At 43.0% G+C, this 24,311-nt stretch overlaps 1 protein-coding gene across 7 annotated transcripts in view; it reads right to left on the bottom strand.

The window, feature by feature from the left end:
• LOC112260455 (astrotactin-1) overlaps positions 1-24,311 on the bottom strand; it is a 268,710-nt gene that overhangs the window by 63,864 nt on the left and 180,535 nt on the right. For 6 of the 7 annotated variants that reach the window (XM_024435582.2, XM_024435583.2, XM_024435586.2 and 3 more), the window contains one exon: positions 1,527-1,795. In XM_024435582.2, the coding sequence (XP_024291350.1) occupies positions 1,527-1,795 (269 nt within the window). The remainder of the gene's footprint in view (positions 1-1,526; positions 1,796-24,311) is intronic. The other variant, XM_024435584.2, reaches the window with a different exon arrangement.

Below are 24,311 nucleotides of genomic sequence, written 5' to 3'. Positions count from 1 at the left end.
ACACTGTCAATAACACCCAGCCTGAGTCTAGACATCAATATGATCTGCCCCTCTAGGGGGTCATGCAATCATGCTCTAGCTTGCTGTTTGCCATCTGACATATTGATGTAGGCTTATGTCCAGCATACACTACACAATTTCACAACATCTTTGTCGGAGAGCAGCTTCTCTTTTTGAGATCGCTATTGTCAAACATCTCGCATATGTGTTTTGCTGCGTTATTGTAACAATGTGCACTGAGAGTCGGGAAGCAAGTTCAGGGAGTGAGTGTTAAAAAAACAAAAAACATAATAAGAAACAAGAACAATGCACAGACAGTAAACTGAAACAGAAACAATGACACCTGGGGAAGGAACCAAAGGGAGTGGCAGATATAGGGAAGGTAATCAAGGAGGTGATGGAGTCCAGGTGAGTGTCATAATGCACTGATGCGCGTAACGATGGTGACAGGTGTGCGCCATAACGAGCAGCCTGGTGACCTAGAGGCAGGAGAGGGAGCACACGTAACAGTACCCCCTCCCCGATGCGCGGCTCCAGCCGCAGGACGACAACCAAGATCACGTTCCCCTCTGCTAAGGTGCGGGAACCTGTCGATCCAGCTGAGGTGCGGGAGCATGGTGACCTAGAGACCTAGCACATGTGACAGTACCCCCTCCCCGGCGCGTTCGGCTCCAGCCTAAACTGGGTGAACAGATTCCCGTGCCTCAACTGAGACAACCGGAGGTTTCAGCCGGCTCATCAGGTTCTGCGCCTCAGCGGAGGCGACCGGTCCGCACCGGAGCGCCGGGATCGTCCCTGTGGTTGGCGTCCTACTGCGGCTGGGCCGAACATGCCGGGGAGGGGGTACTGTCACGTATGCTTTCTCCCCGGTGCTCTAGGTCGTCATGCTCCCACGCCTCAGCCGGATCGACGGGATCCTGCACCGGTCCGCTCCTGATCCCCGGGATCGTCATCTTGGTCGGGGTCCTGCGGCTGGTACCGCGCATCAGGGAGGGGGTACTGACATTTGTGCTCCATTTCTGGCCTCTAGGTCAACAGGCTGCTCATTAGGGCGCACACCTGTCACCAGCATAACTCGCAGAATGACACTCACCTGGACTCCATCACCTCCTTGATTACCTGCCCTTCATGTCACTCCCTTTTGGTTTCTTCCCTAGTTGTCATTGTTGCTGTTTCATGTCAGTGAGCTGTTTGTTTTTATTGGTTTGTTAATTTATGAATTAAATGTATTCACTCTCTGAACATGCTTCCTGACTCTCAGCTTACATTATTACAGGTAACAAAAGGGCTTCTCTCGCTGCATGATTGTATGTATGAATTTACATTTAAATATTGGTGGTGAATGTTCTTTTATGCTCTAAATTCAAAATTGGAAAAGCAAAATCTGAGGTTTTATTCATGGAAATAATATGCACACTGCTCTTAAAGTATCACTACTTTTTGCTTTTAGGAATACACTCCTGAAAATGTGTCTGGGACTGCTAAAATGGGGGTAAACCAAGGTTTTCAGTGAAAGCTTTCTGTACCTGGTAGGTGTGGTTGTTGGAGACCAGCTCGTAGAGCGGGGTGGCCTTAGTGATCTGGAGCAGGACAGGCTCGGCTGGACGCCCAGGCCCAGGGCTCATGTGGCAGAGGTGGCAGGAGTACGGACACTGGCCCTGGCTGCTGCAGTCCATGCGAACCCCCGCCGCCATGCGCTTGGCACCAGAGTCCAGCAGGCTGGCGATGTACGCTGGGTAGGTCAGGGTCCGGGGCTCCTTGTCGCGCTCCTCTGACTCTTCTGATGGGGAATTCCCTGAAAAGGGCATAGTTATAGTTACTGTGGGATTTGGATATAATAATTTGTTGAATAATACATATTGTTACAAACAATGTTTGAAATCATGTAATCTTTTCCTGAAATAGAGAAGTTATTGGTGTTAGTTTTAAAAACTAAATGTGATATGCAGTATATAGGGTATATCCACATGTGTATTGCATTTCCCTCAAAACTGGCACTGCATTTAGTTCCATTTATTATGCTGTCCTCTCAAATGCACTTAGGGCAGTGCTGGTATCTTCAAAGACATCTCTTGCGTTATTAAATGCAAAGCTTTGGCACTTTTTCTCTTAAAAAGGGTTCAGATTACCATTCCTTCATTCTGCTGAGTCGTGTGCATACACAGGCAATTTAAAACCTCAAAAGCAAACTAGGGAATAGCCAGTTGCTGAGAGCTTGTTTTGATGAAATTAAACATGGCTTCATGAGCCAACAGGGTGAGGGGGAGAAACAGACAGTCGACTTTTGCTCTAGCACATAATGTGGTCCCTATCATAGAATGAGATAAAACTAAATCAGTATACACTGCACTTTGTTGCATGTGAATGAATAAAAGCACATGGCCATCAATCAAACAAGAGGACAGTAAGGCACATTAGATATGATCAGAAAGATGGGGTTTGCACATTGTTATTCATAGATCACATTGTCCTCAAAGTGTGACACGCATGGTAATGGTGGGCTTGTCATGTCGTTTGATCTGGGCCTGTGGCAGTTTGAGTGATGAAGCTCAGCTTTTCATATCATGTATGTAAATGCTGATGATCAACTACCAGGGCACGTCAGTCTTCATCAAGTCGCGACAAGCTGGACCTCTGGTGGGTCGACGGTCGTACACATGGTCATCGTCCCAAATGGCACCCTATTACCTATTTAGTGCTCTATCGACCAGAGCCCTATAGGGGCTCCGGTCAAAAAACTCATTTGGGACACAACCATGTTCAGGCCTGAGGGATACAGTGGTGCGGTGGCCCTCTGTGGCCAGTGACAGTGCTTGATTAATCAGACAGAAGTAGGAAGTGAGGGTCTGTGCCATAGCATGGACTTTGTCCAGGTCAAACACGGCTGGTGAAACTCCGGTCACGTCTGAACATTTTCAAGGCAGGCAGGACATTAACGGTGGCCGAGTTTGGAGGAAGTCCTGGACTTCTAGGCTCTGAGATAAAATGCGATGCGTAGGGAAATCGACTTAGTGAATCCTTCTGGATAAATACATGATTTTTGTCCTCAGGATGGAGAATCAGAAATAGATGAACACACAACGGCACATAAACACTCACTCTTACGCACACGCACACACGCATGCATACACACACCAATTTGCTTTGACATATTGCTTTACCTCATCACCCAGACAGTTATGAGACAAACATAATGAATATCAAGATGATGCTGCAAAAGACAAATCGCTTTCAAGGAAAGGAGAAAACATCCATTAAATTCCATTCACTTTGGAAAGTGTCTCAGGATGAGAAAGCTGAGGTAAATCCTGTCATCTGCAGCCCACCTTCAGCACTTTGAATCTAAATTTATGCTTCCTGTTTCTGACAGTCAGATCGGTACCAATTACCAGATGTTGGGAAGGTGAAGATTAGAAGATTCTTTGACACAATATAGAACACAGAATATGTCCTCACCCCAGAAGAGTTGGTGTTCCAGGGATACAGTACTTTGCCTCCCACGTAGAGAAATGGCCTCTGATAAACACTAGGTGACGCTATAGTGTTTCTAGTAGCATTGCAGGATATAAAAAACTATTGATCATATGACTGCAGATTATTTTGTACACCATACTAAGGGAGGATCTGATAGGAGAACCTCTTACATTTTGTGGAGATGGATGCTAATAAAAACCTTGTTGTTATGATTTCTAGCTGATTTATACATCACCCCATTAAAATATACAGTTGAGCTAGCCAGGCAATAGAGAGCATACACAAACCATATCAAAGGGAGTTTAAAAATATATTTATACTGCTTGAAATAGATCCCTAAAATCTGACTACATGCAGTCAACCATGTGGTGCCTCCAGAAAGCAACACTGCTGCACAGTGCATCCCGGCCAGGAACGTAATACAGTGGAGCGCTTAAACAAATCTCGGTGACAGGCAAATCTTCCCAGGCAGATGTCGCTTGTACTAGATAATTCGCAGTGGCACACTTTGCTACACCTATACACAGCTAAGTAAATTGCAATAAAGCAGACTCTCACTCTGAGTGGCAATCCACTGTGATATTCAACCTGATTGCTAATTACAGTGGATGGTAGATACCTTTTTCCCACCAGTCAATACCTACCGAGCAAGCAGGTATGGAAGAGTTGAAACTCTCAATGGACTACATAAACCATATGGATGGCCTGACATCTGGGCTAGTAAAACAGTATTTACATGCTAATAGTAAACCTATGCCTTCACTCACTCCAGCCTACTTGGCCAGCAAGCCTTTCCATCATTCTGAAGTTCGATTTATCCCTGCACTTTAGATGGTTGGGTGGGAATGGGCTTAGCTGACAGACCTCTCTGGCCCTTAATAGAAGCTGTAGCCACGGCACTGTGCAGCGCAGGTGAGAGTGCCTGCGTTTATTTGCCGTTGATTGAGCCTGCCCACGGACGCACCACATTAGTGACATCTTGTTCATGGAAGTTGAAGGGGACTAATGCGTCTGTCTTCAAATCCCACCAACACCTCCCAATACGTTGGTGTGTTAGGCAGGCCTGTGAGTTTGCAAAGGTCTGAATTGAAGGCAATTTACAGACGATTCGCCTCCAAGTGAGACATTACACTGGGGCCGCATCACAGCTGTACAAATGGTCAAAGGATACGTGCACAGCAGGAGGACCTGACAGTTTTTTGATTTTATAATGGGAAATGTATTATAAAATGCAAAACAGGCATTCCTACTGCAGAGCTTTGCTAGGACATTTTTCCATCCTCTATAACCCATTACAAACAAAGGCTTGAAACCTTATATAACCATTGTTGGAGATTATAGAAATAGCAGTGTATGTGCCACATCAGAAAGTACAGTAAATGCATTACCCATACAGATAGTAGTCTATTTGAGTACCAAGATATTCAGATACCATAGATCCAGAATCCTAAGAACTCTCACCATGGAACTGAACCTGATTTATGTTGCCATTCATTGAGTTTATTTTGGCCGGCCCTGTGTTTTATAGGTTCACAGGGGAGAAAAGTACCTCAAGCAGCATGAAACATAAGACCATAAAGGTTGAGGATGCAGTGGGGTTTTTATACAGATAAGATCAATTTGACCGGCTCTGACTAACTGTAATATAATGTTATACGTTATGGGCTTGTCTGACTTAAATCTATACCAGAGGCATCCATTTCATAGCAAGCTGAGAAAATCAAGACGCAGTGGCCCCATAGCAACAGCGGTACAGTATAATTAAATGTTTGCAACTTGGTGTTAGTATCCCTGGGAGCGGCTGTGGATCTCAACAGTGATGTTTTATTTTTTCCTCACCAGCAAGGTGCAGTCGGAGGCCTTATCAGTCCACACGAGGCTGGCAGCTGGCATTATTTTCATGGACAGATTACACGGCAACATTCACCCCACAGTATAATTTACACTTTTGGCGGGCGCGGCGACCTTCATGGGGTACTGGCTGGGTGCAGCCGTCCTAAAGTTTAAGCTACCACTAATTAACTGGAAAAAGCAATTCAATGGAATTCCAAACGGTGCATCCTCCCTGGAAAACAACCAAATAGATATACCTATAAAAGCAATATACTGGCACGGTAACAGTATCTGAGGGAGTACAACAACAGATCAATGTAAAGGCAGGTTGCAGTGGGCAGTGAAGCCCATAGACACAAAACGTATTTTCATTTTCTATTGTAACAAAATAATACATTCTTGACCTGCCTTTTCACAGAGATAAAGTATATTTTGTGAAAATGTTCCCCATGCAGCAGAGAAAAAGTGATATTGAATTATTGAACTTTTTTTCTCTGGCTTAGACAGAGAGAACTGTGTAAAGTTCAGGGAGGAATTTGCTCTTATTGTGGAAATGTCTAGATCACTTTCCATTAAAGTGATTGGTTCATGGATCATTAAAACGTTGGGTTTTCAGCAAATGTAGGAGTATTTAAATTGAATCAAGCTTCATAATATTAACATGAATTATCTTATTTAAATAAGATGGCTACACTAAACTCCTCTGTACAAATTCATCATACTTGACTAAGAGTTAACCTATCGTTTGTTGTAATTTGGACATAAAGTAAGATAAATGAATTATAGGCATACAGATTGGATTCAGAGATAGTAGCTTATATTTGCTGATGGTCCAGAAGCTCAAAATTGTCTTCCTGATGGTCTTCTCTGTTACTTGGTGGAGGAAGCCTTCACCATCCTCTGCGGGAGAATATATTCATTATAAAAAGGAACTCGCAAGGGTCCCATCTGTCTGACCTCCAAAATGAGTAAGAGGGGCCAAGCGATGACTGCTACATCAAGTCCCTTTCTCAAGCCCCCATTCTGTCAAGCGTACTGAGGTCACCCTGTGTTGACATAGCAACCAACCTGCACAGCTCGTCCTCAATCTTCACCAAAGCTTGACACAAACACACACCACCACCACCCCAGCCCAGTCAGCCCTGCTCTCTACTCCTCTATCTCCCCCGCCTTGGCGGTTTTCAGTAAAGTGTTGTTATGTGATAGCTAGCCTGCCTAGATCCACTCTCTGTCTCTCTTTAGCTTCTATGTACAGCAGACATTGTACCTGGTGTAAGCAATGTGAGATTATAAATATGTCTTGGGTCACATTCCTAAGTGTTTCAGTTTGGCCACAGAGACAGAGAGCAGCTGAGGTCGTCGGTATAATAATCTCGTTGTGGAGGATGAATCAATAGGCAGGAAATATCAGTAATTAAGCTGATAAAATAGTATCCCTGTAATTGCCATCTGACATCTGAGCAGCTCGTTAAGCCAAGAGGGAGCATGGGGAAAAAAGTAAATTAATATCTATCAGCAGCGAACTGATAGGATCCTAAATGAACAGTCACTGGTCCAGTGGAAATAGAGAGAGAGAAAGAGACATAGAGCGAGAGACAGACCTCTCCTCCTCTCATCGCCACCCAACTGGAGGCCACACATCTGTCTTCCCCCTGAACCTGACCTATCAAAACGTACAGATGGTTTAGGTTCCACTTCAGCGCTGTTTCAGTGCCAAGACATGACAAACGAGCTGTAAAAGCTGATTTTAATTGCTATCACAAAGCCTCATTCACACAGGCCTCTGTAACATTGGAGAAGAATGTACTCTAGACTAGGAATTAGCATTTGAAATGTAAGCGTTCTTGCCGATACCCAAAGAAAATCTGTGTACTCGAGTATTCGAATGGTAAAGAAATCTATTTTTAGAACACAAGAACTGCACTAGGTTTAAATGTTTTGCATTTATCTATAAGCCTAAGCCAACAGTGAGCAACAATGCCTAATTAATCATAACCATTACAGATAACACATCCAAACTGCTAAATTGCGCCATATACAGTACCAGTCAAAAGTTTGGACACACCTACTCATTCAAGTGTCTTTTTTTAATGAAAAAAAAAAACTATTTTCTACATTGTAGGATAATAGTGAAGACAAAACTATGACATAACACATAAGGAATCATGTAGTTACCAAAAAAGTGTTAAACAAATAAAAATATATTTTAGATTCTTCAAGTAGCCACCCTTTGCCTTGATGACAGCTGTGCACACTCTTGGAATTCTTTCAACCAGCTACACCTGGAATCCTTTTCCAACAGTCTTGAAGGAGTTCCCACATATGCTGAGCACTTGTTGGCAGCTTTTCCTTCACTCTGCGGTCCAACTCATCCCAAGCCATCTCAATTGGGTTGAGGTCGAGTGATTGTGGAGGCCAGGTCATCTGATGCAACACTCCATCACTCTCCTTCTTGGTAAAGTAGCCCTTACACAGCCTGGAGGTGTGTTGGGTCATTGTCCTGTTGAAAAACAAATGATAGCTCCACTATGCTCAAACCAGATGGGATGACGTAATGCTGCAGGATGCTGTGGTAGGCATGCTGGTTAAGTGTGGCTTGAATTCTAAATAAATCACTGACAGTGTCACCAGCAAAGCACCCCCCACACCATCACACCTCCTCCTCCATGCTTCACGGTGGGAACCACAGATGCAGAGATCATCCGTTCAACTATTCTGCGCCTCACAAAGACATGGTGGTTGGAATCAAAAATCTCAAATTTGGACTTATCAGACCAAAGGACAGGTTTCCAACAATCTAATGTCCATTGCTCATGTTTCTTGGCCCAAGTAAGTCTCTTCTTATTATTATTATTGAGTAGTGGTTTCTTTGCAGCAAATCGACCATTCGAACATTCAAGCAGTCTCCTCTGAACAGTCAATGTTGAGATGTATCTGTTACTTGGACTCCGTGAAGCATTAATTTGGGTTGCAATTTCAGAGACTGGTAACTCTAATGAACTTATCCTCTCCAGCAGAGGTAACTCTGGGTCTTTCTTTCCTGTGGCGGTCCTCATGAGAGCCAGTTTCATCATGGCGCTTGATGTTTTTTGCTACTGCACTTGAAGAAACTTTTAAAGTTCTTGAAAATGTTCAGATTGACTGACCTTCATGTCTTAAAGTAATGACGGACTGTTGGTTCGCTTTTTTCATTTGAGCTGTTCTTGGCACTAGCAGCTTTGCAAAGTAGCCTAAGTGGAAAATAGACGGGACGCAATTATTACAAAACTGCAGAGCGTTGTTGGAACACCTTTTTCATACTTCAATCAACGGGTCCATTTTCAGTTCGTGATAAAAATGTCCTCATCTGGCAAGGAATGTAGCTCGAGTATCCCATCATTTAGATCTGTTTTTATAAGCTTTTATTTCTGTAGGCCTAACAGGAGCGTGTGGGCAGGGATTGGTTGGAGAACTGTGTGATGCTTGGATTGGTTTCGTTTTTGTTGTGCCCCGTAAATGCACAGCAACACAGTATCAAATCAGAATGAAGATGGTGGCCTCAATTTCCTGCTTGCAAATTTTGCTGATGTGGTTGTGCAAATAGAGGTAATGGTATGGCATACAGGATGTTCTCAGTGTAAATTTACAACCACTTAAAATGCAGACCCAATAGGCTGTCTTAGCCTCTTTACATTGAACAGACTAATCAATAGATACAGGAACTGTTAACCTCGGTCATTTGCCACACTGACATTTTATACCTAACTGACATCAATCAATCTCTATCAGCAGAAAACAACAAAGTGATTCAACATTGGTGTCATAACTAATTTCCTCCATTTTGGAGAATAATTTACTATATCCTGATTCTTGTTTTCAAAATTCCAGGAACGTTCAATAAATGTGCTTGTTTTACAGAAATCCTGATTTCTGAAAGTTCCTGGAATTTTGCAACCCTAATCCTTACTTGACACCGTTTTTGGAATTTCTCCCTGAGCTCAGATGAGTGTTCATTAGTGAGTCCTACTGAATGTGAATATGTTAAGTTGCCAACTTAAATTTTCCAATCATGTATCTCAGTCAGGTTGCAGACGGGCACTCCCAAATTAAAACCTATCCAAATGTGATTACGCCTGTGAAGAAAACTATGTAAAATCATTACTTGTCAGTGAGGTTCACAAACAAGGATGAACTAGTCCTGCTCCGAGATGTGGTAGAGTTGAGTTGCAAGGGCAATCAGGGCTAATGTTTTCTCAGTCACGACTATGTGCAGAATTTTATTTGCTGGTAGTGCATAAGACACATCTTGTTGACCACTCAACCCAGCTATGTTCTTTCAAGAGCTGCCAGTAAAAAGGGTAATCAATATCATTACAGAGCACTTGGAGATGTCTGAAGGTTCCTGAGAGTTCTGTTTTACCATTCCATTTTCTACCACTATGGGTAATACAAAAGTAAAGGTTTCCCAGAGCTTCCTGCAGTGAACATTAAACCATAGAGATTCTTCTGATGTACCTTCTCACTTTCTGCTTGAAATTCACTGGCCTGGGCGAAGGCAGCTATCTCGGAAACATCTCCAGACTGGTTATCCCATCTTTACCCTCCACCGGCCTGGCATCCGTTTAGAGAGGCTGCTATATTATGCTGCTCTATGGAGCAGAGATATCAGCATATTGGGCACTGATCCCTGTGACCCTGGCTCTGTGAAGTCCATAAAAATGTCCATCTTCCTGAATCCTGTCTCCCTTCATGTAACTTCCAATCACTCTGGTCCTGGAGAGAATCCATATATCACAGTGTTTGCCAAAACGTTTCATTTTAGAGAGCCATAGGTGAGGCCACAATTTCTAGTAATCACGGAGCCATTTAAATGATCATCTGTTTTACTTCAACGCTGTGATAAATCTGTGATTAATCAAGCCCATCACACTGATATTTATGATTTAAACAATATCACAGGGCATTCAAGGCTTTGGTTGAACATGGCTTTATATAAACTTTTTCCTGATACTTTTCTGACATTGTCATTTGTTGCATATCCTCCTACTGAAATTATACTATCTACACTCACTGCTCTTTCCTGCATTTCTTGTCTTGTGTTTGTGTATTTCAGTGGTCACCAACTTGTGGTCACCAACTTTCACAATCACTTTCACAGTCAAAAAGCAAGCTGAGATCTCCCGCTCAGGATTTTAAAAAACATGACTTCATTTTCTTTTAACATTAACCTAGTAAAAACTGTTGTGTAGGAATGAGGTTTGGGCAGTAGGCCTAATACATTATCACAGCATATTGGCTATATGCCTGTCCTGCCAGTATTGTTCTTCTCAGACCATATTATATTTCAAAACTCGAGCTTTGATAACAAAATAGGTCAGTTGGTGGTGTAGCACTGATGGTACCTGCATCTGATGGTCATGGTGCTTTCAAGACAATAGGGAACGAGGGGGGGGAAAAATCTGACTTTCCGAGTTCCCAGTTGTTTTGAACGCAGCATTAGTATCAGAGGAGGAAAGGAGAGAGCAGAAGAGGGTCCACCTCTCACGGTCCCTGCTCTCTCCTTCTTTTTTCCAGCAAGACTGTCCAGAGAGAGGGGACACAGTCTTCCATCTGTTGGCGTAATTCGAGTCGCACCGCATCTGACTGATGCACAAATTTGTTCCTATGACCAGAGAAAGTTAAATATCCCTCAATAATAAAATATACACGACGAGCTGCTAACAATAATAAAAACACAGGGCTATCGATACACTTAGCTACTCATTCATTGCAGCTGCAGTGCGAGTGGAAATAGGGAGAAGTGTGTTTTATGCTTTGTAATAGTGTTAAAAACAGTGTTGACAGTGCTGAACAAAATGTTGATATGAACTTACTCATAAAAACAGCAGCACTTTGTTGAATTATTTGACAGTCTCACTCTGGGCATAGTATCAAACATTGCTGTGGCCGGGGTCATGATTTGAGCTATCCGAATGGTCAGCGCAGTAGGCACACTCGATTTAGCCACAGATCTACTGGTCCGCTGGGTAGGTGGAGTTGGTCTTTTCAGACAAATTAAATGGTTTGAAATGGGAACACTTTGCGCAACACGAATACATGCTTTAAAAAGGAGCGCAAGCCTTTATACCTTTATCGTTGTCTTTTCTACAGAAATGTTTGGTGATCGACTAGAAATGCCTTAAAGATCGACCAGTCGATCGACTAGTTGGTGACCACTGGTGTATTTTGAGTGTGAGCAGACATAACCAAAGACATCTGCGGCCAAGAAGTCGCTGGGCAAAATCAAAGGAGTGTTCCTCATGTCACCCCTGTGGTCCCCAAATCCCATTGTTGCTATGGCATTGGTGATCTCACTAGGATGGGGTCTCCTGCACCACACTGGGAATGTGTGGAGTTTGTGGACTCCCCACTGTCCTGGGGTCATCCAGGGTCACACCGTACCGGCACGGATCTGGAAGAGCGGCCCACAAGCCCCCTCTGGGCCGGGTTCAGTCATGGGTCATTACACTCTGGATGTGCAGAGATGTGCACAACCTGATCTCCTCTCCCTTTGACATATCATCTGCTGCCTTGATGCCAGATGAAACACAGTATCCATTCCTTTCCTTCGCTACCTGCCACTTCACCACCTCTTTTTAGAGCATTTCACTGTTGCCGTGACAACAAGCTACCTTTTTAGGCGACTCGAACAAATTCACATAGAAATGTGGGTTATAGATCTATCATTCTACTTGAAAGCAAGTCTAAGACGCTGTAGATATGTTCTACGTGCTCTATTTCTATGCTTCATGTTCTTAAGTTTTGTTTTTGCGTCTTTTACTTTCGGTTTTGTACACCAGCTTCAAATAGCTGAAATGGTAGAATGATTCTCTACACTATACTAGCTTATTTTGTCACATAAACTGAAATTAGGTGAACTATTCGTTTCTGAAACCAAGAAATAGCAGTGCGATTTCTGCATAGTGCCAAAAAATGTGTGAAAAGATTTCATATTTCCAACTCCCTTCTAATGCTTTAAAATGGCTAAACCACAGAATAAAGGTGGGAAGTTTGCACCTCCAACAGGCCTCCACATGTCAGCTCATTCGGTCACTGATCAATAGCAGCATGCCAGAGCCATTTTGCAGCTGCTATGTTGGCAAAGGCCATAACAGCCTTTGCCTCATCATTTCCCTCAAGAGTGAAAAAAAAACCTCCAGACATCCGCAATTCACCACGGGCAAAAAGGGAAGAAGCCTACTGCCTTGCAGCATTTTTTCATCTCATGATGGGAGCTGTGTGTCTGTGTAAAGATTCCCTGTCTGTCTGGTGCTATCTGTCTGTGAAGAACATACAATGCATTCAAAAAGTATTCAGACCCCATGATTTCTTTCACATTTTGTTACATTACAGCCTTATTCTAAAATTGATTAAAAAAAAACATTTTTCCCTCATCAATCTACATACAATACCCCATAATGACAAAGCATAAACAGGTTGTTAGAAATGTTTGCACATTTATAAAAATTCAAACATTTAAAACACATTTACATAAGTATTCAGACCCTTTACTCTGTTGAAGCATCTTTGGCAGAGATTACAGCCTCGAGTATTCTTGGGTATGACGCTACAAGCTTGGCACACCTGTATTTGGGGAGTTTCTCATATTCCACTCTGCAGATCCTCTCAAGCTCAAGCTGAAAAACATCCCCACAGCATGATGCTGCCACCACCATGCTTCACCATAGGGATGGTGCAAGGTTTCCTCCAGATGTGACGCTTGGCATTCAGGCCAAAGAGTTCAATCTTGGTTTCATCAGACCAGAGAATCTTGTTCTCATGGTCTGAGAGTAAGGTAACTTCTGACAAACTCCAAGCAGGCTGTCATGTGCCTTTTACTGAGGAGTGGCTTCCGTCTGGCCACTCTACCATAAAGGCCTGATTTGTGGAGTGCTGCAGAGATGGTTGTCCATCTGAAAAGTTCTCTCATCTCCACAGAGGAACTTTAGAGCTATGTCAGAGTGACCATCGGGTTCTGGTAACCTCCCTGACCAAGGCCCTTCTCCCCCGATTGCTCAGTTTGGCCGGGTGGCCAGCTCAAGGAAGAGTCTTTGTGGTTCCAAACTTTTTCCACTTAGGGATGATGGGGGCCACTGTGTTCTTGGGGACCTTCAATGCTGCAGAAATGTTTTGGTGTTCTTCCCCAGATCTGAGCCACAACCCTGTCTCAGAGCGCTACGGACAATTCCTTCGACCTCATGGCTTGGTTTTTGCTCTGACATGCACTGTCAACTGTGGGACCTTATATAAACAGGTGTGCCTCTTTCCAAATCATGTCCAATTAATTGAATTTACCACAGGTGGACTCCAATCAAATTGTAGAAACATCTCATGGATTATCAATGGAAACAGGATGCACCTGAGCTCAATTTCAATTATCATAGCAAAGGATCTGAATATCCAAATAAGGTATTTCTGTTTTTATTTTTTATACATTTTTTAACATTTTTAAAAACCAGTTTTTGCTTTGTCATTATGGGTTATTGTGTTTAGATTGCTGATAAGGCTGAAAAGTAACAAAATGTGGAAAAAGTCAATGGGTCTGAATAGGGGGGGGTTAGTGCATGAGGAAGCGGTGGTGAAGAGACTGTGGTGAAATACTGGGGCAGACAGGATAGGACGGGGTATGAGAGTAAGGGGTTCATCCCAAATGGCACCATATCTCCTATATAGTGCACTATTTATGTGATCCCAGGTCAAAAGTAGTGCGCTATATAGTGAATATGGTGCCTTTTGGGATGAAACCTAGGGGAAGCTCAAACAGCTCCGGGTATGGTATAGAGAGGGGGAGAGTCTCCTAAAAGCAGGCCAATGTGTAAGTGTGACGCCCTGCCCCCGGGGTTCTGTTCCCCCTCTTTCCCCAGAGACGCAATTAACAAAGAAATTACAGAGGAACACATCGCCAGAAGGCGTGTGTGTCTCTAACGTCGCTAAAAAGTGCTAATCACTTTTTTCATTACAGTAGAGAGAAAGAGGGAGGGGAGAGAGAGAGAACTGAAACGCAAGGTGTACAGTGACACAATATTCCAAGCTTACCCAATTTAGAAATGAGATGTAGCCTACATTAGCATTAATGTTACCCGAGGTATGTCAATGCATCAGTCACTGGTTTCATTTCTCCTCAGTTTGAACTCTAAAATGCTATATACTTAATACTATTCAAGCTGCATCTCGAATTAAGCTAGTCTTTAATTCTATTAATTAATTTAATTCATGATTGGAAGAAAGTAGGTTCATGAGTGTTTCTTTCTCCCTCTCTCTTCAAAACAAACTGACATTTTCCATTAGGACATATTGCTTTGAAATGTACCACTTGCCCTATTGTTTTTCCTTCATATTCTTTAAAAGCACTATAGTAGTCCACTGTATCAAAGCAAATCAAATTGTATTGGTTGGATACACATATTTAGCAGATGTTATTGTGGTTTTTGCGAAATGCTGATGTTCCTAGCTCCAACAGTGCAGTAATATCTAACAATACAAAACACACAATATCACGCCATGACCATAGAGAGCCTTTTTATTCTCTATTTTGGATAGGTCGGGTGTGACTGGGGGGGGTGTTGCTATCTAGGTGTTTTATTTCTATGTTGGCCTGGTATGGTTCCCAATCAGAGGCAGCTGTTTATCGTTGTTTCTGATTGGGGATCATATTTAGGCAGCCATTTCCCCACTGTGTTTTGTGGGATCTTGTTTTGAGTTAGTGCATGTTGCAACTCTTATGTTACAGTTCGATGTTTCCTTTTTGTTTTTGTAAGTTTCACGAAAATAAAGATGTGGAACTGAGCATGCTGCGCTTTGGTCCGTCTCTCCACACAACCACGACAGAAGATCCCACCACAACAGGACCAAGCAGCGTGCCCAGGTGGAGAAGGTATCCTGGGCTTGGGAGGAGATAAAGGGGGGAAGACATCCTGGACTTGGGAGGAAATTATGGCTGGAGACGAAAGCCTTCCTTGGAAGCAGGCGCAAGGAGAGAAGGGAGAACAGCGATGACGCCGGGGTTCGCGGCCACAAGGAAAGCCCAGAAGACAGCCCAAATTATTTTTTGGGGGAGGCACACAGGGTGGTCACACAGGGTGGTCGGCGGAGCCGAGGTGTGAACCAGAGACAACCTGGGAGGAGATAGAGAGGTGGTCGGTCAACCCAGGGAGAGTACCAGAGCCCGCCTGGGGGTCGATGGAACAGTGCTAGGAGGGATACCAGAGAATGGATTTGGCGAGGAGTATGCGGCAACACAGACGTTTGGAGGAGCGTGTCACCAGTCTGGTGCAATCACTGCTGGTCCGTGCCAGTCCGGTACGTCCTGTGTCTCCTCCTTGCACTCACACAGATGTACGCCTCCACAGCCCAGTACGTCCTGTGCCAGCTCCCCGCTCTCGCCGTGCAAAGTGTGTTATCGTTCCGGTACAATTTATGCTGGCTCTACGCAGCAGGTCTCCAGTGCTCCTCCACAGCCCAGTATGTCCTGTGCTAGCTCCCTGCACTCACCGTGCGGAGTTCGTCATCGTTCCGGTACAATTTGTGCCGGCTCTACGCACCAGGTCTCCAGTGCGCCTCCACAGTCCGGTACGTCCAACCCAGCTCCATGGCCGGGGCCCTCCTCTGCGCCGATGCCCAGTTCAGGCATGGCGTTCTACCCGGCTCCATGGCCGGACCCGTGGTCTGTGCGGGGGCAAAGACCCGCACCGGAGCCGCCACCGACACTAGTCACCGGTGGTGGCAAGTCTCCTACCCTCGCCAGTTGGTTTCAGGTTTTGCGGCCGGAGTCCGAACCTTTGGGGAGGGGTGGGGGGCTTTTTATTCTCTATTTTGGTTAGGTCAGGGTGTGACTAGGGGTGTTCCTATCTAGGTGTTTTATTTCTATGTTGGCCTGGTATGGTTCCCAATCAGAGGCAGCTGTTTATCGTTGTCTCTGATTGGGGATCATATTTAGGAAACCATTTTTCCCCACTGTGTTTTGTGGGATTTTGTTTTGAGTTAGTGCATGTTGCACCTCTTATGTTACGGTTCGTTGTTTCTTTCCTTTTTGTTTTGTAAGTTTCACAAAAATAAAGATGTGGAACTGAGCATGCTGCGCCTTGGTCCGTCTCTCCACACAACCACGACACACAAAGTCAAGGTCCAAAAAGCTTCTTAACAGCTTCTACCCCCAAGCCATAAGACTCCTGAACAGCTAATCAAATGGCTATCCATTTGTATAGCTTCAAATCCCATACAGGGTGTGGTTTTAAATGTCTAAACAGCAGCACCTCCACTGGAGCTGAATTTGCCTAGTGTCGGCTGGTTAAACCATAAGAGTCTGCTGCTCACAACTACTGCAATTTTACGGAGGGACCACTTTGTCCCCACTGTTACAAAGCCTGCTGTTCTTAACACCTAAACTGGACAGGAAAACAAATTCAAACCCTGATCCAAGGACTGATTAAATGTCATTATGGAAACCAGCCTCCAACCAGTTCCCATTTTCACCTCCCGCTCAATGTTCATCCATCCTTGTTAACAGGGGTTTATATTCCTCGCACACCTGCATTCAACTTCACTTCTGAATCCTGTATTAGGATTGACTCTTCAATCCAGGAGATCGATGCTATCACTTAGAAACTGACTGCAGCTCCTGATTACATGTCCTCAATTTACAGTGGTGCAATGGTAGCTAACGAAAAAGCCCGATTAACTTTTCCTTCCATTGGCTGTGCATGCTGCTGCAAGCTGGAAATTCCAGTTTACTGTGCTCATAGGGAATACTATTAACTATACAGTTAGCAAGAGATTATTCCGCCTTGGAGGAGGCTTTGCAAATCATACATGTGGAAATAAGTGGAATTTTCTTCTTAAAATATTTGGAAAATCACTACAATATTTTCAGTTTGTTCCGGCTATGGATGAGCATATGCTAGTGATGGGAAATTACATTTTCAAGAAATCAATAAGGAGTTCTGTTGACATTATGAATACGTTTTCCAGCAGAGCTTCTTGGTGAGTGCGGTTTGGCTGAGCCTCCTCTTGGTTTTAATACATACTGTTGAGTCCATGGATGCTTCCCAAATGGCACCCTATTCCCAAAATAGTGCACTACTTTTGACCAGGTCCCATAGAGCTCTGGTCAAAAGTAGTATACTATATAGGGAATAGGGTACCACTTGGGAAGCACCGATAGTGCCCAGTCATGCAGTGAAAATACTATTAAATAAAACAGAGTAGCAATTGGCATCAAACCAAGTATGTTTAGATATCAGTCAATGCTTTTCCTGTGATCTGACATTAAAGGGGAGTTGGCATCTAAGATACACACTTTGTTCTGACTGTAGTTTGTTGGATAAACTACCTTTATGGCAACTGAAACACTAGGGCTAGACATCAAAAACATTGAAAATACAGTCAGCTAGCGATTGACATATTATCTCTCTGAGCCGTGGTAGGAAAAAAGTGTTTCCTTTTACATATGCTTCACACCTCTGCCTCCTCTTATCAGACAAACAATGGGAAAAACCTGACAGAAGAATACAGATAGTGTCTGAGACAAACATTGTCAGGCGCATCAAGTCCTCCGCAGTTATTTCCCTACGAATTAGTTCTCTTTTTTTCCCTACTAGGTTTCTTTATTGTCTGGGCAGATCTTCATCAAACTTCCAATGGAACTCATTTCGAGAGGTGATTAGATTCCAGTAATAAATTATGTGTGTACTCAGTAGGATAGTATCCCCTGATGGCTGCTCTCCATGGGGCAGCACCACCATGCTCCACGGATGTCATCTTCATTACCCGCCATTTCACAGTAGGAGGTGGAAGTTGGGGTTATCGTGTGCTCTCATATTTGGGATGGGAGTGACCAAACACTAACCATCCAAACTATTGGGGGGGCTACTGCTTTACTATATCACAAAACACCAAAAACATGCCTTGTGGTGATGAGAATATTCAGCACATAACACATCAATATTTAATGGCTAAGGAGCTGAACAGTACATTGCAGAGCTGGCTGCATCTGTTGTTCATGGACAGATCATCAAGAGGTAGGCCTAAGCATATAATTGATAATCTGTTAAACTATTCATTTCTCTCTCTCCATACCTCGTTTATATGATGATAGAAATATGGATTTGGTTATTGTCAAATAACCACACACTCCTGGTTTAGTACCCTGCTCTAGTCATGTGGTTTTGTACCCTCTTGTTATAGACCTGCTGCTCTAGTCATATGGATACTAGATCCTATTGTCAGATTCAGTCAGCCCTTCATACTTTGCATTTAACCTTGATAGTGGCTCATAGCCTGAAAGCATTGGACCTGCAGTTTGTGGCATAAAATATTGCACCTCAGTTAATACTGCTGAAGCTGAATTTCCCAACTGAATTAAACAGAGTAGAGCTGGGCGATATGGACAAAAATCCATATCGCAATAAATTGCCTGAATTGATACATAGAAAATGATACATAGAACAATACATTTATAACATTAAAGTGCACCATAGTTTCGTTTGTATTATTCCTTCAACAACTACTACAAGTTTGACGGTTTTAGCCACCAATTGTCCCATTAACAATCACCCATATTAGCAAACTTATTTCATTTCAAACTTGACATTTCTCTAGTATAGGCTACTTATCGTAATGAACGTAATTAACAATATCATCAATAAACAAATGGGTGTTGGTGTCCAGACACAACAAACACCACAACAAATAATAAACAGCAATAAACAGAACATAGGTACGTACTGTGGCCCAAATGGCAAAATTACAAATTAACAAGCACATTAGCAAATTATTTGTGTTTTTGTGGAATCAGTTTGGTGTTATTATTCAAGTGATTTGTTGCCCTTGACAGGAGTGACTGTGTGATGCCCTTTGACTGCGAGCATCGGCGACACAGAGCGGCAGGACACATCGTTACAGAGCAGACTTCCTGCCGTCATTTCCTGCATACGGGTGGGAAGGGGGGATGGAGGGATGAACCGGTGCCAATTACTCCAATCACTTGATGTTCTGCTGCACTTCTCCTTCTCGCATCCTCCCATCCTCCTCTTCTTTATGGTCCAGTAACAAAGCATAACGTATACAAGGTAAACTCCTAAAGCTTAACACAACTAAACCCCTTATTTGGAGAGGGAGTTATTGGGGTTATGGGGGAAATTAGATGTAATGGTTGAATTGAACCCCCTGGAGGAACGGGAAGGAATGGGAAAATGAAGTGGCGAGTGGAGACAGACAGAGAAGCAAGTGTGTTCCTTGCTTGTTTGTTAGCCTATTTGTTTCTCGTGTTGCCGCTTGTAATGTGACCTTAGAGCAATTCCACCCTCATCGACTTGGGTTTATGATGGAATAATGGTTAGGCATGACAATATGCATCCAATTACAGGTTTTATACAATTAGTCAGCCTATCCATTCATCGTAATTGCTTCAGTTCATGACCAAATGGCTTTATAAGGAGATGAAAAGACATTAAATCATCACACTAATCCCTAACAAAGAGCCGGGCCGTTTCTTTCAATGACAATTTCGGAAATTGACTTGATAGCCATATGACACTGATTGCGGTAGAGATACACAATTATTCACTTGTATGATCCGTTAGCACCAAACAATGCCATGGACTTTTAGCCTAAAGTCCATGGCATTGTTTGGTGCTAACGGATCATACAGAATTGAATGGTTGTCCCTTCGGCAAGAGCACTAGGCTACATCCTGTACACACTATTCTACCTGCTGTTGCCTAAACAACAACCAAGTATAACACATGAGGAGCCTTCCTAGCCTGGTGGAAGCAGCCTGATTGCTGTGTTCACCATTCTATTTCACTTCACATGGTGAACATCAGGCTGGTTCAAGGCTAGAGTCTTCCTAGGGAATGGGAAGATGACTTTCTACATACACTACCATACAGTAGTAGTACTTCTCAATTGCAGTAGTTCACAAGGGCAGAATAATCAATGCATGGACAAGCACCTGGGATGACAGTGGAGGTAAAAACATCCCTGGGCAAGGTGAACACAAGCTCTCTAGCAGAGAGAGCGAGACACAGCACGAAGGGCCATGCAGGAGTCTAGTAGTAGGCACTGCCCAAGAGAAGCCTCCACTGGGTACGTTAGCACTGACCCCTAGCTACAGCTATGCCTTCCCCCTGGGGCCTGTAGCTCCATCTGCATCTCATTGGAAGAGAGTAGATCCCTGCTAAATATTCATTTATCTCACTGCTGTCTCCTCGGATGCTAACCAATTTCTGAAATAGAACTGGCCTATTTATATTTTCAGGGTCACTCTCCGAGTCCCTGGTTTTGTGCCGTAGGGATCAAACATTTTCTAACTACTTAGCTTCCCGGTGCACTGCCAGATCCAAACGGTTTACTGGACAAAGGCATGGATACAACCTCAAAATATTGAAAAATGCCTTTGAAGGAATCAATCCGTGTGTGTGATCAGGTCTGTTCCTATGGGTGGGACTTACTTCTCTACGAATCACTGAGGTCAGGTCCAACATGGCACTGAGTTCCATGTCACAGCACATGTTAAACCAGCATCAGGTCAAGTTGAAAGTCTGGGATTGACCTGACTTTGGTTTGCTGGGCATTGTTACACTCAAAGTCTTAGTTATTACAGTATCACATGGGGATGGATAAAATATTCAACACACATTTGCATCTCTGATCATTTTACATAATTATTCCCACACATCTTGCCTTTTCAGTGGTTCATTGCATCCCACACCGCCATGTCTGGGGTGATTACAAGAGCTTTCCATGCTCTGCTTATTCATGCAAATTAAATGTCAATGCAAACACTTACTACCACATACTGCACCCACTAGAAAACAAAGGGCAAAATGAGTTTGTCTAGGATAGAGAAGAACAGAACTATCTTTATGTAACTGCAAAGCTGCAGATGAATATTCACCTTTAACCATACTGTTTGCCCTACACTGGAATGCCTTGTTCAGATGGAGACGGAGAACGAGGCTGACGTTTTATGTATTCCTAAACAATTGTGGTTTTTTTTATCGTTGCTTTGCGTTGTTTGTAGAGGTCGACGGATTAATCAGAATGGCCGATTAATTAGGGACGATTTCAAGTTTTCGTAACAATCAGAAATCTGTATTTTTGGACACCGATTTGGCCATTTTTTTATTCTTACACCTTTATTTAATCTTTATTTAACGAGGCAAGTCAGTTAAGAACACATTCTTACTTTCAATGACGGCCTAGGAACGGTGGGTTAACTGCCTCATTCAGGGGCAGAACGACAGATTTCTACCTTGTCAGCTCGGGGGATTCAATCTTGCAACCTTACAGTTAACTAGTCCAACGCTCTAACCACCTGATTACATTGCACTCTACGAGGAGACTGCCTGTTACGCGAATGCAGTAAGCCAAGGTAAGTTGCTAGCTAGAATTAAACTTATCTTATAAAAAACAATCATAATCACTAGTTAACTACACATGGTTGATGATATTACTAGTTTATCTAGCGTGTCCTGTGTTACATATCATCGATGTGGTGCGTATCGTTGCTCCAATGTGTACCTAACCATAAACATCAACGCCTTTCTTAAAATCAATACACAGAAGTATATATTTTTAAACCTGCATATTTAGCTAAAAGAAATCCAGATTAGCAGGCAATATTAACCAGGTGAAATTGTGTCACTTCTCTTGTGTTCATTGCACACAGAGTCAGGGTATATGCAACAGTTTGGGCCGCCTAATTTGTCAGAATTTTACGTAATATTGACATGACATTGAAGGTTGTGCAATGAAACAGCAATATTTAGACTTATGGATGCCACCCGTTAGATAAAATATGTAACGGTTCCGTATTTCACTGAAAGAATAAACGTCTTGTTTTCGAGATGATAGTTTCCGGATTCGGCCATATTAATGACCTAAGGCTCGTATTTCTGTGTGTTATCATGTTATAACTAAGTCTATGATTTGATAGTGCAGTCTGACTGAGCGATGGTAGGCAGCAGCAGGCTCGTAAGCATTCCATCAAACAGCACTTTCATGCGTTTGCCAGCAGCTGTTTATGACTTCAAGCCTATCAAATCCCGAGATTAGACTGGTGTAACCGATGTGAAATGGCTCGCTAGTTAGCGGGGTGCGCGCTAATAGCATTTCAAACATCACTCGCTCTGAGACTTGGAGTGGTTGTTCCCCTTGCTCTGCATGGGTAATGCTGTTTCAAGGGTGGCTGTTGTCGTTGTGTTCCTGGTTCGAGCCCAGGTAGGAGCGAGGAGAGGGACGGAAGCTATACTGTTACACTGACAATACTAAAGTGCCTATAAGAACATCCAAAAGTCAAAGGTTAATGAAATACAAATGGTATAGAGAGAAATAGTCCTATTATTCCTATAATAACTACAACCTAAAACTTCTTACCTGGGAATATTGAAGACTCATGTTAAAAGGAACCACCAGCTTTCATATGTTCTCATGTTCTGACCAAGGAACTTAAACATCAGCTTTCTTACAAGGCACATATTGCACTTTTGTTACGATCAACTAGGAGTGGTGGTGGGTGGAATCAGGCGCAGAGAGCAGGGTTCAGTCTTTCCTTCAAATTTATTCCCCAGTGCAACAAAAACAGTCACGCCAATACACAGGGCGTATAATAAGTTGCCGGTCCAAACAACAGGACAAAATAGTCCGGAGAATAAATGTACGAATAACTCACACCATCAAACACAGAGTAACACAAACAAGCCCGCACAAATACCCAGCGGGCCTAGTGCCCTTAAATACCCTACAAACAAACCCTAATACAAAACAGGTGTACCCAATTACCCAATAACCAAAAACAAACGGAAAGGAAATCGATGGCAGCTAATAGGCCGGCGACGACGACCGCCGAGCCCCGCCCGAACAGGAAGAGGCACCGTCTTCGGCAAGGTTCGTGACAACTTTTACATTCTTCTCCAACACTTTGTTTTTGCATTATTAAAACAAATTGAACATGTTTCATTAAAAGGAACATTTATTTGAGGCTAAATTGATTTTATTGATGTATTATATTAAGTTAAAATAAGTGTTCATTCAGTATTGTTGTAATTTTTATTATTACAAATAAATAAAATAATTGGCCGATTAACTTCTTGGCAAACCCATCCCGTTAGCGGGATCATTTTCATCTACATCTGCTGAATTGCAGAGCGCCAAATTCAAGTTAAATTACTAAAAATATTTCATGAAATCACAAGTGCAATATTGCAAAACACAGCTTAGCTTGTTGTTAATCCACCTGTCGTGTCTTTACAGCTAAAGCAAACCAAGCATTTATGTAATGACATCTCTCTCAGCAGACAAAACATTACAAACAGCTAGCAGCAAAATTGGTCACGAAAGTCAGAAAAGCAATAAAATGAATCGCTTACCTTTGATGATCTTCGGATGTTTGCACTCACGAGACTCCCAGTTACACAATAAATGTTCCTTTTATTCCATAAAGATTCTTTATATATCCAAAATACCTCCATTGGGTTGGTGCGCTATGTTCAGTAATCCACATGCTCGAGCGGTCACGACGGGGCAGACGAAAATTCCAAATAGTATCCGTAAAATTTGTAGAAACATGTCAAACGTTTTTTATAATCAATCCTCAGGTTGTTTTTCAGAAAAAAAGGCTAGAACTATGTCTAAAGACTGTTCACACCATGTGGAAGCCATAGATAAAGGAATCTGGTTGATAACCCTTTAAATGGAGGGAAGGCATGCAATGGAACAGGGAGCTTTCAAAATAAGAGGCAAAGGGGCAAAGGCATGGATAGTTGGATTTTCCTCAGGTTTTCGCCTGCAATATCAGTTCTGTTATACTCACAGACAATATTTTGACAGTTTTGCAAACTTTAGAGTGTTTTCTATCCTAATCTGACAATTATATGCATATTCTAGCCTCTGGGCTTGAGAAATAGGCAGTTTAATTTGGGTACGTTTTTCATTCAAACATCAAAATACTGCCCCCTACACTCAACAGGTTAATGGGTATCGGCTTT

The sequence above is a fragment of the Oncorhynchus tshawytscha genome, linkage group LG10 (assembly GCF_018296145.1).
Source record: "Oncorhynchus tshawytscha isolate Ot180627B linkage group LG10, Otsh_v2.0, whole genome shotgun sequence".
Lineage (NCBI taxonomy): Eukaryota > Metazoa > Chordata > Actinopteri > Salmoniformes > Salmonidae > Oncorhynchus > Oncorhynchus tshawytscha.
Note: the sequence above shows the minus strand (reverse complement) of the source record. Positions and strands in the feature narration are given on the sequence as shown.